Below are 15,861 nucleotides of genomic sequence, written 5' to 3' on the forward strand. Positions count from 1 at the left end.
CCTACCCCCCAAGGCCTGCTGGCAGCTTCCGGAAACTCTCCTTCTTGAGGGCCTTTTTAGCTATCTCCTTATCTTCAGTTTCCTCAGTTCTGAGAAAGCACAGAGCAGCTAGTGGCTCGACTTGTTCCTGAGGGGCCTCAGAGCAGGCTGTGCTCCAGTAGGACTCTGTGTCCTGGTGGCTGTCCAGGTCCCTCAGCCCTCAGACAGGCATTTCCGGTTTGGTTTCATAAAGACTGCCTGTCACTGGTCAGATGCAAAGCCTGGGAAAACCTGGGTCCCGGGGGTGCAGGAGAGGAGAAGCCAAAAGCACCCCCCGACCAGAGAAGCCTCTCAGCCTGGGCTTGCTGTCCAGCTGGTAGAATCTGGGGCCAGGGCCTAGCTGGGACAGACAGCCCCCAGGCCTCTCTCAGAGCTGCCCAGGATGGCAAGACTGCTCAAGGGAGGAGGGGGAGAAGAAGGGCTTCATTGTGTGTTCTCCACAGCCAGCCAAAAGAAGGGGGTGGGGAGGGGCTGTGTCTCACTGCCCCAGCTGTCCCTGGTGGCCTCCCATGGGCTGGAGTTCAGGCTCAGATACCAAAGACGCCACACTCTGGTTCAGCGAGGCAAGGAGTGAAAGGTATGCCTGTGGCCCTCTGTGTCCTGCAGCCCCGACCCGACCCGCGGGGAGGGCCCTCAGGCACCTTCCAGGCTGCCCCAGGCCTGCTGCCGCCACCCCAGCCCTGCCCTGCAGAGTGGTTTTTCTGTCTCCCAGTGGGTCCCAGAGGACCAATTAGGAAACTTTCTTTTCTTTTTGGTGAGGCCACCGTGGGTAGTTCTGGGCCCCAGAACTGCTGAATCAGAATCCAGGAGGGGCGGGGTGGGGGGCAGAGCCGGGGTGAGCAAAAGAGGAAAATGTCAGAATCTTTTTGTTTCACCAGCACTCCGAGATTGTTCTGATGCATTCGGGCACATTCTGACCCTGCTTGGGGACCCCGTGGCAGGGAGTTAGAATTCCACATCAGGCCCTGGGGAGGTCAATGTCATCTTGTAAGTGACGTGAACTTCCTGGACTCAGCTGCTCATTCAGAGAAAAGGAGCACTTGGGGGTTTTTGTTTGTTTGTTTTAATTTAATTTAAATTTTTTATTTTTGGCTGCGTTGAGTCTTCGTTGCTGTGTGCAGACTTTCTCTATTTGCAGTGGGCAGGGGCTTCTCTTCATTGCGGTGCATGGGCTTCTCATTGCGGTGGCTTATCTTGTTGCGGAGCACAGGCTCTAGGCGCATGGGCTTCAGTAGGTGTGGCACGCGGGCTCAGTAGTTGTGGCGCACGGGCTTCAGTTGTTGTGGCGCACGGGCTTAGTTGCTCCGTTCCATGTGGGATCTTCCCGGACCAGGGCTCGAACCCTTGTCCCCTGCATTGGCAGGCAGATTCTTAACCACTGCGCCACCAGGGAAGCCCGAGCACTTGGTTTTACAGAGAGAGAAACTGAGGCTTGGAGAGTGAGTTCCTGCTTCTTGCCTCGGGCAACAGAAGAAAGGAAGCTGTGGGGCCGCCTTACAGGAGGCAGAGAAGGCCAGGTTCTTCCCAGGGACTCATTCACTTCCACATTGTCCCATCTTTTTTTTTTTTTTTTTTTTTTTTGCGGTACGAGGTCCTCTCACTGTTGTGGCCTCTCCCATTGCGGAGCACAGGCTCAGCGGCCATGCACTCACGGACCCAGCCGCTCCGCGGCATGTGGGATCTTCCCGGACCGGGGCACGAACCCGTGTCCCCTGCATCGGCAGGCGGACTCTCAACCACTGCGCCACCAGGGAAGCCCCCACATTGTCCCATCTTTTTTCCTAAATTCTCTTCTCCATCTGGCTCGTGATGCTCCCCACGGAGCCATCCACCCAGTCATAAGTCCAGGGTAGAGAATGGCAGAGCCTAGATTGAAAGGGGCCTTCTCCTGAGAGTTACGGGGGTCTCTGACCCTCTGTAGTCCTCGGGGAAACTGCTGCATATGTAAGGAGTTGGTCTGGGGAGAGAAGTCACAGCATTCAAAGGGGTCTGTGTCTCAAAGAGACTAAAACTAGTGCTCCAGGAGGTCCCAGAGGCCAGATCCTGGGCTGTGTGTCTGGAACACTGTAACCACCCTGACAGATCAGTTTTCCCAGCAAAGGCCCTCAGAGGAGCTGGGTCTGCCCCCGAATAGTTCAGGCCCACTCATCTCATCCTACCCTCTTATTTGGGGTTTGCAATGGTTAAGAGTGTGGACTCCGGGGTCAGGCTGCCTCAGGTGAATCTCTGCCGCTCTGTGATCTTCAGCAAATCCCTTCCCCTCCTCTCTGGGCTCCATTGTCCTTGTCTGTAAAATGGAGGAAATAATGATACTTGCCTCAGGGTTGCTTGGAGGATGACAGGAAATAATTGATGGGAGGCACTTAGCTCACAGGTGGGGTCTAGGAAAGCTGTGGGCAAAGTCATTATTATTAAAGATGAGGCCAGTGGGCTCTGGAGAGATGCTCTAACCTGTATGGGCAGAGCCGGGACTATGGACCCATCTTCAGACCCCCTTTACTCTGTCCTGCCGCATCTCTTCGACTTTAGAAGTTGGGATTGTGTGCCCCAGTGACACTGCCCCATCCATGCCCTTGGGTCTAGGTGAGCTGCATGGCAGAGCACGCTGCTCTGCCATGTGGGTGCATCTGGGAGAGGGGAGGGACTTGGAAGCAGGCGGGTGAGGAGGGGAGGGGAGAACAGGGGCAGAGGTAGCTGTAACTTGGGCCCTGGATGCTCCCACCGGCCCTCACAGGATCCACTGGCCTGGCATGGGGCCAGTCAGGTGGGATCACAGTGTTGACAATCCTTTTTCTGTGCCCGTCACTTTATTTTTTTAAAATAAATTTATTTATTTATTTATTTTGGCTGCACTGAGTCTTCATTGCTGCGTGCGGGCTTTCTCTAGTTGCAGCGAGCGGGGGCTACTCTTTGTTGTGGTGCGCGGGCTTCTCATTGCAGTGGCTTTTCTTGTTGCGGAGCACGGGCTCTAGGCACACGGGCTCAGTAGTTGTGGATCACAGGCTCTAGAGCACAGGCTCAGTAGTTGTGGTGCACGGGCTTAGTTGCTCCGCAGCATGTGGAATCTTCCCAGACCAAGGCTCGAACCCGTGTCCCCTGCATTGGCAGGCAGATTCTTAACCACTGTGCCACCAGGGAAGTCCTGTGCCCGTCACTTTAATACCTGCACGCCTGGCCCTGCCCTGCCTTTCCTGGTCACTAAGCCAGCATTTTGTGGGTCCCAGTTCTGTGCTGGGCTAGTGCTGGGGGCAGCCATAGGGGTGCAGAGGAGCCACGAGGAGAAGGCTGGTGACTGCCTGCCCCCTGCACGGCGCTGATTAGGGCTCTGGGTAGAAGTTGATAAGGCCCAGCCACTGCAGGGCTCACCTGCCCCTGGAGGCGCGGGGAGAGGCTGAGTGCCCCCGATGGAGCAGGGGAAGATCGCTTTCTGCTGGGACAATTGGGAGCCGGGTTTGAATCCAGCCCTGAAGGATGCTTAGGGTTCTAGTAAGTAGAAAGGCCTGCAGGGTATTCCAGGCTGAGAACTCCCCAAGAGCCAGGCAGGACTGTAGTTCTGAAATTTTAATGAGTTGTTTCAGGCATTCAGAAGAAGATAGATAGTATAACAATCCCCCCACCTCCCAGCTTAAGAAAGAAAATATTACAGATGCTGTGAAGCCCGTGCCCACCTCCCCACCCACCTTCTCCCTGCCCCTGAGGAAGCCCTGCTAATGTGCGTGTCGACTATCCCCTCAGCTGCCTTTATTCTTCTACCATTGATACAAATGTCTCTGTCCCTAAACAATACCAATGACGGTCTTGCGTGCTTTGGCATTTTAGATAAATACCGCCAGGTTACCTGTTTTCTCTGTGGCATGTCTGTGCTTGAGCTCTGTGCGGGCCGAGGGCTGGTGCTCTAGATCATTCGCTTTCCTGGATGTATGGTTTTCCACAGTCTGAACAGGTCACCACTTATTTATCCACTGTGCCTTTGACAGACATTTAGGCGGGTCTGATTGTTCACTCTTGGGACACGGGCCGTACGGGAGGAGGGGGCAGAGACTTGCCTCCTCCCAGCCCACAGAGGGCTTGCCTGGGGGTTGGACACTCTCCCATCAGCAATGCGGAGCCACTGAAGGCTTTTGCGCAGGAGTAGGATGCAGTCAAAGGAAGTGCTTTAGGAACTTAAACGTTTGCCAGAAGTTTGCAGTTTGCTTCAGAGGCAGAGACCTGGATGAAGGAGGCTTTCGGAAGGGCCTCACTGAGAGCTTCTAGGGCCTGTTCCCAGGGTTGAGCCCATGCGGGGCGGGGGCGGGGGGGTGGAAAGCGAAATTGAGAGGAATCCTGTCTGGGTCACCTACACTGGCGAAAGGGTTAAAGGGTGCTCAAGTTGTGTAACTACGAGGATGACAGGGCCTTTCCTAGAAAGAGAGGCAGCAGGAGGAAGAGCTGACAAGCGTGGTTATGGACCCCGGTGATTGTGACACAGCCGAACGGCTGATGCAGGAGGAGACGGAGCTCAGGGACTTGAGAGACTCGTGAGAAATTCACTGTCAGGGAAGGACCAGGCCTGGAGAGAGAGGCCCAGGGCCACTAGGTCCTCAGGCCCCTCCCCCCGCTCTGCACCGATCCGGACCTCAGGCCCACAAGGGCCACCCCGGCCAGCACAGTTCTCGGGTCTGGCAGCCATCCCCACCTTTCTCCATCTCCAACATCCCCTCTAGGCCGGACCCTTGTCATCTCCCCCACTGAGTGACTCGGTTCCCCTGCCACCTTCCACTCTGCTCCCTTTCACTGTACCTTCTGACAGCAACTGAGTGAGCTCTTCAAAAAGAAAGTCAGGGCCTCCCTGGTGGCGCAGTGGTTGAGAGTCCGCCTGCCGATGCAGGGGACACGGGTTCGCGCCCCGGTCCGCGAAGATCCCACATGCCGCGGAGCGGCTGGACCCGTGAGCCATGGCCTCCGAGCCTGCGCGTCCGGAGTCTGTGCTCCGCAAAGGGAGAGGCCACAGCTGTGAGAGGCCCGCGTACCGCAAAAAAAAAAAAAAGGGAAGTTAGAACACATGCTTCCCCACTTTAAAACCCACCAGCAGTTTTCCACCTCCTCTCCGTGGCCTGGCGCCTGCACACCTTGCTGACCCCTTCTCTGGCTAGAGACTTCGAGATCTCCTGGCAACTCCTAGAACGTGCCCTACTCGTGCCTGCCCCAGGGCGCTGGTGCTACGCCCCCCCAGACAGTCTGCACTGCTGTCGCCCTCATCTGTCTGTTCCCTGCTCAAGCGTCACCCTCAGAGAAGGGGCCTTCCCCGACCACCCTGTCTACAGTAAGACCATCTTCCTTTCCCACGACAGTTAACGGCTTGCATGTCAAGTGTTTTGATTTCCGGTTTGGTGTCTGTTGGCTGCTCCTCTATGTTGGCAGGGTGCCATCTGTCTTGTTCTCTGCCGTCCGCACCCTGTCCAGCATGTGCAGTAAGTATCTGCTGGAGAAAGTTAATGAAAGAGCAGGGCCTTGTTTACTGCAGCTTCCTAGTGCCCAGTCCCTGTGCTTGTTCATCTTCGCTGGAGCACAAAGCACATATAATAAGTATCCAATAAGGGAAGACAGGGAACATTTACCAGTCGCTCCCAGATGTGGACGGCCATGTTCTAGCAGCTATGAGGGGTGCCCGGCTGAATGTGGGAAGGAAACACCTTCCACCTGTCAGGCCCTGGAGAATGTTAACATTTGTCATCTTGTTGTATGTCAATGAATCTTCACACAGATGAGAAGCCTGATCTGTGAGACCATTGACTTGCCCAAGTTCTCAGACCAAGGATGGGCCAAGCCGTGACTGGAACCCAGACCTTTCTGTTGCCAGAGCCCCTGCACTTTCCATAAGCCTAAGTAGGAAGAAATGAAGTCAGGAACAGGACTCCAGGCATGGATGCAGGGTGGTGTCCGGGCACAGAGGAAAGGGTGATTTTATTTTCTTATTTATTATTTAAAAATTTTTCATTTTGAAATCATTTCAGAGTTGCAAAGTTCGTACAAAGAATTCCCATGTACCCCTCACCCAGCTCCCCTGAACGTTAACATCTTTCATAGCCATGGTACAGTTATCAAAACGAAGAAGTCAACGTCCATACAAACCAGTAACCACTCTCTAGACTTTACTGAAATTTTGCACACTGTCCCCCTAACATTCTTTTTCTGGTCTGGAGTCCAATCCAGGGTATTTAGTTTGTTCCAACCCATCCCCTCTGGCTGGGCATCTCTGCTGTGCCAAGTCTTTGTTAGTCCGGCAGCACAGCAGGGAGAAAGGAGAGAATCAGCAGCTCCCACTAGCTCTCACCCCCGCTCCGGGTGTTTGGTACCTCTCACTTGCCTGTTCTTGGTGTCCCTTCCCCAGATTCTCACACGGCCTTTCCCTCACTTATTGGAAATGTCACCTCCTCAAAGAGGCCTTCCGTGACTGACTACCAGTTCTAGAATAGCAGCTCCTGTCCTCATTCTCTGTCCTTTTGCCTTGTTTATTTCGTCATCTTCACTTGACAGTATGTTTATTGTCCTGTCTGTCCCACTAGAATATAAGCTTCAAGAAGGCAGGGACTCTGCCTTACTCACTGTGTGCCCAGAGCAGGCTAATAGCAAGGCCTCACTAAATATTGTGGAATGAGTGAAAGTAGGAAGTGGCTGAAATGGGTTTAAAAATAAAAACAGGGTCTATGAAAAAACAGGCATAAAGACACATAAAGGATGGCAAGGGGCTTCCCTGGTGGCACAGTGGTTAAGAATCCGCCTGCCAATGCGGGGACACAGGTTTGAACCCTGGTCTGGGAAGATCCCACATGCCACGGAGCAACTAAGCCCGTGTGCCACAACTACTGAGCCTGTGCGTCACAACTACTAAAGCCCGCGCACCTAGAGCCCGTGCTCCGCAACAAGAGAAGCCACCGCGATGAGAAGCCCGCGTACTGCAACAAAGAGTAGCCCCTGCTCGCCGCAAGTAAAAGAAAGCCCACGTGCAGCAACGAGGCCCCAACACAGCCAAAACTAAATAAATAAATTAATTTTTTTTAAAAAAGGATGGCAAAACCCCTCCACAGCGCATCTAGATTCCCAGTGGATACAAGGGCATGGGCACACAGAGCCGGGACAGCCATGATTCACCTTCAGCTAAATTGTTTCGACCAAACTGTCATGGAAACATGCTTGGTTTCGATCAAATTGTTTGCAGACAGATCAGCTTGCTCTTCCCAAAGGGGCCTGAAGAGCGCCTGCCCCTGCTGCCTCCCTGACACAGACACAGCAAGCCTCTGTAGGGATTTAGGGCCCTTCGTCCACATCCTCACCTCAACTTTTCTGTCTCAGGCTTAATCAGCCAGAACCACCCCCCACCCCTTTTCTGACTGCCTTGCTGAGTAACCCTGAGTACTGACCGACCCCATCCACACCCCAGCCTCAGTAGCCTTCCTGAGAGCAGAGGGCCTGAGACCACTCCTGCTCATGCTCTGCAGGGCCCAGTGTAAAACGGGATTTTACAAAAAGGAATTTGGAGTCTGTTGCTCGAAAGGCAGGAAGGAGGTGCCACGTAAGGTACTAAAATATAAAGCCTTTCCTTTCTTCTGTGATCTCTCTCTTGACTTGCCGACTTGCCGTGATGTTTTTAATTTGCTACTTAATGTCATTCTGAGCAGAGGAGTACTTAAAATCTTAATTATTAGCATGAATTATGCCATTTATTATATATCATGCAGTGCCACTTTTAAATGCAAATATAGGAACATTTAGCTCACATGTGGGATCACCGAAGCTACATAAGTCACGTTTCTTAGCTTGTACGTGGATAAGTGTTGTGTTCCGACCAGAACGGTGGAAATGTGGCCCCGAGCTAACTCAGCTGTTTGTATTTCACTTCTTGATACGTGCACATTCTACCAGATCGCTCTGCTTTCAGCTTACTGATGAGCGGGAAGGGCTGGAAGGAGAAGGACAGATCGGTTGCCTCTTTCCCTTTCCTTCCGTAGCATCATCGTTTGCAGCGTCAATGGTGGGATCATACAGGGCAGTAACATGATAAGGGTTCCTCGATCATTTGTGTTCCTTAGAACACCATTGCCTTCTTGATGCATTTCAAGCAAATTCTAGTTTGAACCCAAAGTGTGGCTTACGGGCCAGCCAGTGCCCACCACCCCACTCTTTACTCAGTCACAGATGTACACTCACCTGTATTCACTTTGGGCCTTGAATTTCCACACATAGAGGGTCCACCAGAATTCTGTGCTCATGGCCATCGCAAACACGGTGTGTGAGGGGCAGCAGGGACGGAGCAGACACATGTCGTGATGTTGTGTGTATCACCTCTGCTCGCATGCATGTTCCATTGTCCCATCAGACTTCACTTACAAGACACAAGTTCAAAGAGAAAATCGTTAAGAATTTCAAGATGGCAACAGCAGAGCATCATACCAAGTGCGGGGCCTTATGTGACTGCCGGGTCGCACACCTGTGAAGCCAGCCCTCTGTGCTGGCATCCTGTATTTGGGGGACTCTGTCACTCGCAAGTCCCCTCTGTTCCTCATGCCCCCTTTTCACTGTGTAGCCTGGGATGGCCTGGAATGGAGGCAGGTGGAGGGAGGGAGTGTGGTCAGCTCATCCAGCCTCACCACTGCCTGCTTCCTCCACCAAACAGCCAAACAGAACCTTCTACACTTTCCCTAAGTAAACCCTGCTGTCTGCTGCCTCTGGGCCTTGGCCTGTTGTTTCCTCTACCCCAGCTGTTCTCAGAGTTGTGGTCCCTGGGTCAGCAGCATCAGCATCAGCTGGAGCTTGTTAGAAATGCAGATTCCTGGGCGCCACCGCAGACTGGCTGAGTCTCAAATACTGGGATGGGGCCGAAGAATCTGGTCTTCAGCAAGCCCCGGGCATGACTGCGACACACCGCTGCTCTTCCTGAAATACTGTTCCCACCTCATTGCAGCTTCCTAACTCCTATACCCCTTTCACTGAATAAACCCCTCACCCTCGGTTCTCTTCTATGAATTCCTCAGCTCACATCTCGCCTGGTGAGCTTGGGGGTGTTTCTGTCTCATTCTCCATCTTGTTCTGAGTACTGAGCAGGGCAAACAGTCAGCACACGATAAGCGATGGTGGAGTTGCATTGACTCAGGGGGTGACTGAGGGAGTGGAGACATGGGACCTGGGCTTCACAGAGGGTCTGGGCTCGAGGGGCAGGGCTGAGCACAGACGTCCCGTCCTGCAGGTACAGCCTGTACACCCGCACCTGGCTCGGGTACCTCTTCTACCGCCAGCAGCTGCGCAGGGCTCGGAATCGCTACCCCAAAGGCCACTCCAGAACCCAGCCCCGCCTCTTCAATGGTGAGCTCTGGCCACGCCGGGCCAGCATCGCCCCAAGCCGTGGCCACCCTCCCAGCCTACTCCCCATCTCATACCCCCGACTGCTGGGCTGCCCGCCCCATCACCCCGCCCACAGCCCATCTTTGTTCCTCAGGAGTGAAGGTGCTTCCTATCCCCGTCCTCTCAGACAACTACAGCTACCTCATCATCGACACCCAGGCCCGGCTGGCTGTGGCTGTGGACCCTTCAGACCCTCAGGCCGTACAGGTGAGGGGAGGATGGGGTCGGGGGTACCTGGGGTCACCTTGAGGACTGGCAGCTTCTCCTTGCTAGAGAGAGGCTGACCCTGCCCTCTGCCAATGCGATGTGCCCCCCTCCATGTGCACTCACACACAGACCCTGACACACATGTGCACAAAGAGACCACCACCATGGGGAGGGGCTCAGTGTCAGGGCATGGCGGGGGGAAAGGGGGAGGGCAGCAGTGGGGGAATCAGAGCCAGAGGGCAAGTGGTGCTGACCCAGGACTGCGGGTCTAGGGAGTTTTCTTCCGCCTCTCACTCTCTGCGGCCCCCTTTCTGACCCTCGCTCTTCTCTCCTCGCCTCTGTCTGTCGTGTCTGGGTGTCTTTATCATTCCCTCTTGTTACTTATTTATCTGTGTGTGCGTGTGTCTGTGTGTCTACCCGCTCCACGAATCTCCCTCTCGCTTATGCCCAGGCTGGGGCTCAGCTGCCCCCCTTTACCCGGCCCTCTCTTCCCCACCCGCTTCTCGTTCTCTGGCTTCATCGCCTCCTTCTCCCTCATCTCTCCCTGCTCGCCTCTCCTCTCCGCTCCTCTCCACCCAGCACCCATGCCCCTGTTTCCCTCTGCATCCTGTTCCTTAGTCTCACTGCCCCCTCTCTCCTCTAGGCTTCCATTGAAAAGGAGGGCGTTAACTTGGTTGCCATTCTCTGCACCCACAAGCACTGGTAAGGGGCTGAGGTGGGAGGTCTGGGTGCAGATCTTCTTCCCTGGCTGGCCCCTGCCCCGGCTGGGCTTGCCAGGACTGGGTCCCGCGAGAACAGGCTGGGCTGAGAGTCAAGAAGTCAGTATGGGTGGACACCATCCTCATGAAGTCACTGGGGCACCAGCAGAGAGGGAGGGGGAGGGGCGGGTGTGCCGGGCATGGGCAAACCTTGTGATCTCTAACATCAAGGAGCTTATAGTCCAATAGGGGAGACAGCCCTGTATGGAAGTGTACAGCGATGACAAACAGTAACAACTGTGACAGTCGGCACAGGGTACGGGGGCGGGGGCACCAGGGAGGGTGTGATCAGATCCACTTGGAGGAATTAGAGGCTGATGACCCTGGAGGTGAGAGGCCAGAAGATCAGTTGGCATTAGTTGGTGATGAGGGGAGGGGTGGCAAGTTGTTGGGACAACATTCTGGGCAGGGGGACAGCTTGAACTAAGGCCAGAAGAGGTGTGGACAGCTTGGTTCAGTCCAGAAGCCAGGAGTCCCATGGCTCAGAGACCTGGAGACGCTTGGGGAAGAAGGAGGCAGGAGGCCCAGTACAGCTGCCCCTTAAAGACCCTGCCTGTGCCATCCTACAGGGATCACAGTGGAGGGAACCGTGACCTCAGCCGGCGGCACCAGGACTGTCGGGTGTATGGGAGCCCTCAGGATGGCATCCCCTACCTCACCCAGTAAGTCCTTGACCCAGGGATGGGATGGCCCTTGTGGGCCCTTCCCCTCACCCCCCATCCTTTAGTCACATGTTTCAGGGGTTTCAGCAGGTGGGTCTTTGCTGATGCCCTTCCTGGCCCTTAGAGAGTAGATCACAGCCCATCTGAAGACTGCCACTGCCCGTCCCCCAAGTGATCCAGCCATAGTCCCCAAAAGAGAAAGCAGGAGGGCTTGGGTCTGAAGTCCTGGGCACTGGGGGTGCCTCTCTCTCTGCTGGGGAAGCCCCCCTCCTGTACATCACCCATTCCCTTGGGCCTGGGCAGGGCGGGGGAGGGAGGATCAGCATGGCACAAGCTCTAGAGCTTCTCCACTATTGCCTCGCTTCTCAGTCCCCTGTGTGATCAAGATGTGGTTAGTGTGGGACGGCTTCAGATCCAGGCTCTGGCCACCCCTGGCCACACACAAGGCCATCTGGTCTACCTGCTGGATGGGGAGCCCTATAAGGGTCCCTCCTGCCTCTTCTCAGGGGACCTGCTCTTCCTCTCTGGCTGTGGTGAGTCCCCCAAAAGGGAAGAGGGAGGAGGGGGGACAAGAGGGAGGGAGAGAGGCCAGAGCAGGGGCCCAAGGACAGCCACAGCTCCACGCAATGCATGAAAACATTGGTTTCAGTACACGTTGCCTCGGCAGTTACTCCCACCTTTGTCACCTCGATTTTTCTTTTATATCCTCACGACTTCCCGCGGGGGATGGACAGAATGAGACGACGCCTGTAGCTGAGTAGAGACCTCGAAGGGCGTTTGTTTCCACTGGGTGGAGCCTGGTTCTCTGATACAGTGACTGGCAAGACTAACAAACACTTGAGAACCCCTGAGTGAGAGGGTGATCCTGTCGGTGGGAGGATCACAGGTCCCAAGGTGCATGGAGTCCCAAAGACAGCACAGGCAAAGAAAGAAGTGCTCTACGGAAAAGAGCAACCCTCTCTCAAGAGGGCTCGGAGCCACAGAACTCAGCCTGAAGGTCCTGCAGCCCCTCTATCCACACGTCAATATGTGCAATGGAGGCCTTCAAATGGGCTCGGTTGCGGTTGAATATTTGGGCCCAGCTCCCAGAGGGAGGGAAGGAGTAGATGCCAGGGAAGTGGGCATGGCAGGGGCACGGCTGAGGGCTGGTGGCCAGCCCCAGCTGTACAAGCTGGTCCCCGCCCTTTTCATGTACCTTACCGTGCTGTGTGGTTCTTGGACCTTACACGTACCTTCTGACCCTGCCAGGACGGACCTTTGAGGGCACCGCAGAGACCATGCTGAGCTCACTGGACACCGTGCTGGGGCTGGGGGACGACACTCTGCTGTGGCCTGGTGAGGTGCCCCTCCCTCTCCTCCTAGCCCCTCACACCCCCAGAGTCCCAGCCGACTCAGCTCCTGGCCCAGAGGGGATACAGCGCCACCTCTGGTGGCTCCTGGGAGCCAACTCTAGCAGTGGGGGCAGAGCTCCCTTCTGTTTGCAGAACTGGCTCTGTAAGGCCTCTGCTTCCCTGGCAACCAGCCCACAGCCTCTTGGGAGCCCTGTAGGTCCCAGAGCATCCCTGGGAGATGGCTGATTTTTCATAGCCAAAGCCTAGAACAGAAAATTGCCTTTGCTTAACGAGCAAAGAGGGGCCTTAAATCCATTCTGCATGGACCATTGCCTGCATCCATCATCCACACACTGCACGTCCATCATGCATATGCATGTACATGGAATATCCATCCATCCACACGTATGTGCATGTGTACATTGCATACCCATAGTTTCTAAAACACATTTACTCATATCTCAGTTAATCCTCAGAACATACATGCATCCATTCATTCATTCAACAAATACTTTATTGAGCACCTAACGTGTACCAGGCCCTGTTCCAGGCACCAGGAACACATACTTTTAGAGTGGCGTTATTATTTTCCCCACTTGCCAAAGGAGAACATTGTGGCTCAGAGAAGCGCCGTGATTTGACTGATGTCGCACAGCTGGGCAGAGCCAGACGGGCTAGAATGCAGGTCTTCTGGCTCCAGGTCTGGTGGTTTTCCCCCCTGAACTGCTTCTGCCTCTTCACTCGTGGCTGACTTGTGCCCACATTTAGAGAAACAGCTCCATGTGGTCGGGGCTCCTCTGGAAGCATTGCCCCTCCTCCCCAGTCGTCAGGTACCCATAGGCCTGCGGGTGGGGAGGACTTTTTCTGACCGTACCACCCATCTCACTCTGCCCTGTGTCTTGGCCCCCATGCCATCCCTAGGCCACGAGTACGCGGAGGAGAACCTGGGCTTTGCAGGCGTGGTGGAGCCTGAGAACCTGGCCCGGGAGAGGAAGATGCAGTGGGTGCAGAGGCAGCGGATGGAACGCAGGAGCACGGTGCGGGGCTTGGGGTCCAGGAGGGGCCGAGGGCACTCCTGAGAGAGGGCTCATCCCTGCAGGCCCTGCAGGGCCCTCTCCAGAGCTGACATATTTGGCACAAGGGCCTTCCAGTGAGAACTTCTGGACCCTGGGATGGGGCGGTGCGGGCGTTCTTCCCTTGTTGGGTCTATTTTCCAGATTCTCCCCACCAAACCCGGGTGCCTCTCCCCCCACAGTGCCCGTCCACCCTGGGAGAGGAGCGCTCCTATAACCCATTTCTGAGGACGCACTGCCTGGTGCTGCAGGAGGCTCTGGGGCCAGACCCAGGCCCCACGGGAGACAATGGCTACTCCCGGGCCCAGCTCTTGGAGAAGCTCCGCCAGCTGAAGGACCTACACAAGAGCAAGTGACCCCACCGCAGCCCAGCCCAGCCCCCCCCCGCCCCCCCCACCATGGTGGGGAAGCCACCCACCACGGCCCACACCACACTTTCCCTCTCACTGCTTCCACCACCACCTCCATCAGCCCGTCAAGCCGGCACCACGCCCTGACCCGGGTCGGGGGGGAGGAGGGACAAGGCAACGAGAGCCTGAGACCGAGAGGAAGGGGGCTGACGGAAGGCTTGGAGACTCCGTGGGGTGAGGCTGAGCCATGGAGGGCAGAGCGAATCGGGAACCTCCCCTCCTCCCTTCCTCTGTTCCCGTGATGGCAGTGAGGATGAAGAGGCCTCACTCTCACTGTAGCCTCTGAACTCAGGGCAGCAGGAGCCATGAACAGGTTGAGTCCATCTTCCCCCTCCTCCCATCCAGGGTAGGGAAAGAAACTCACTCCCTCAAAGTGGCCTGAGGCGTGGTGCCTTGGAAAAGTGGTCACTCAGAGGGGCACCTGGGCTCTGGTTTACTGAGAGTCTGCCCCTCCTCCCCCAGCCTCCCTGCTCCACCTCCACCCAGCCCCCATGAAGGCATTTTTCAAACAGAGCCATTTCTGAGAAAGAGGAAAGGGCTGGAAGCCTGGCTGTGGACAATCTCTGCCTCGGTGACTCCCCTACTGCCTGGAAGGCGGAGGATCCTGGTTGCCAAGGAAACTTGACCTCAGGCTGAGGAGACACCTGGAGGCTGGGATTGCAGCCCCACAGTCTTGTAGGTCACACATGCTCCCTGCACAGCTGGCCTCTGCCCCTGCCCTGGGCCAACAGGGCCCCTCCTCCCCAGGGGACCAGAGAGCCATCGTCCACCAGGGCAACTCTGGTTTTCTCATTATGGCCCGTATTCTGAGGAACTCCTGCTTTATCCTCAACCCTTTCCTCTTCTAGTTAGTAAAGCCATTCATCTCGCCCTTTACAGTTAGCCAAAGACATTCCCAGGTCATTTCTCATTTGGCCCCTGGCCCCATCATGGTGGGAGCAGGGGATCTGCACAGCAGAGAGCAGAAATCAGAAGTCCAGGAGCGGAGAGCTCTCAAATGAGTGGCAGCTTCCAGGACCCCAAGCCTGGGCCCTTGCCGTCTGTTCAGCCCTCCCTCAGTTCAGCTCCTCCTCTGGCCTTGGGTCCAGTCCCTTTGGGGCTGCAGTGAGGACTCCGATTGTCCTCAAGCGGGCGTAACTTGGGTCAGCCAGGAACCTTCTCTTCCTGGGTGGAAGCCTTCCTTCCCTCAGGCTCTGTTCTCCTCTGGGGCGCCTCTGAGATGTCTCCTGTTCTCAGTTTCTCCTCATCATCCTGCCTCTGCCTTCCTCTCCAGCCACAGCCTCTGGAGCCAACTTCAGCAATACCGCCAGAATAGAGCTCCCCGCCCCTCAAAACATGCAGTTCATGCCTCTGTGCCTTCGCTCATGCTGTTTCATCAGAATGGAATGCTATTACCCTGCTCCTCCTGCCTTGTCTGCCTGGCAAACACCTATTCATCTCTCACAATCCCCTTCAAAGGCCCCCTCCTCCAGGAAGACCACCCCCGTGTCCCTCCCCCTCCAGGCTACCTCTCCTCTTGTAAATGCTTCTGTTGTGGCACTTATCATACTGTATTTTAGTTGTTTACATGTTTGTCTCCCCTTCTAGACTGTGAACCTTTCAGGGCATGGACTGTATCTTATGCATCTCTGTATTTCTGCGCCTAGCACGGTGCCTGGCACACAGTAGGCGCTCAATAAATGTTGAATGAATGAATGATTTAACCGAGGCTTGATCCCTCAGTGGGCTTGTCTTTATTGCTTGTTCCGTTTTCCTGTCTGGGTTACTTGCTTACTTGGAGTGACTGCTCTTCCAGAGCTTTGGGCAGAAACGGCGCTCTAAATATACCCTTCCACGGCTCGTGAGCCTTTATCCAGGGTTTACAATTTGCCTACCTCGGTGTTTTCCAAAGCTTGAGATGAACAGGAGTGCCGCTGGCCACAGGAGAGATAGCTTTACCTGGTCGCCGCACAGCAGTGAATGTGCTTCGACGGCAAGGCCTTGGTACTGACCTCCCTTTAATG

At 55.4% G+C, this 15,861-nt stretch overlaps 1 protein-coding gene across 3 annotated transcripts in view; it reads left to right on the forward strand.

Annotated features, from left to right (window-relative positions):
* The window catches only part of PNKD (PNKD metallo-beta-lactamase domain containing), a 58,675-nt gene extending 43,101 nt beyond the window's left edge, over positions 1-15,574 (forward strand). For 2 of the 3 annotated variants that reach the window (XM_049712647.1, XM_004262727.3), the window contains 8 exons: positions 9,263-9,378; positions 9,512-9,624; positions 10,268-10,326; positions 10,952-11,044; positions 11,414-11,577; positions 12,293-12,379; positions 13,297-13,412; positions 13,631-15,574. In XM_049712647.1, the coding sequence (XP_049568604.1) occupies positions 9,263-9,378; positions 9,512-9,624; positions 10,268-10,326; positions 10,952-11,044; positions 11,414-11,577; positions 12,293-12,379; positions 13,297-13,412; positions 13,631-13,804 (922 nt within the window). In that variant the 3' untranslated portion in view covers positions 13,805-15,574. The remainder of the gene's footprint in view (positions 1-9,262; positions 9,379-9,511; positions 9,625-10,267; positions 10,327-10,951; positions 11,045-11,413; positions 11,578-12,292; positions 12,380-13,296; positions 13,413-13,630) is intronic. The other variant, XR_007478550.1, reaches the window with a different exon arrangement.
* Positions 15,575-15,861: the final 287 nt, after the last annotated feature.

This window comes from Orcinus orca, chromosome 7, assembly GCF_937001465.1.
Source record: "Orcinus orca chromosome 7, mOrcOrc1.1, whole genome shotgun sequence".
In the NCBI taxonomy this organism is placed as follows: Eukaryota; Metazoa; Chordata; class Mammalia; order Artiodactyla; family Delphinidae; genus Orcinus; species Orcinus orca.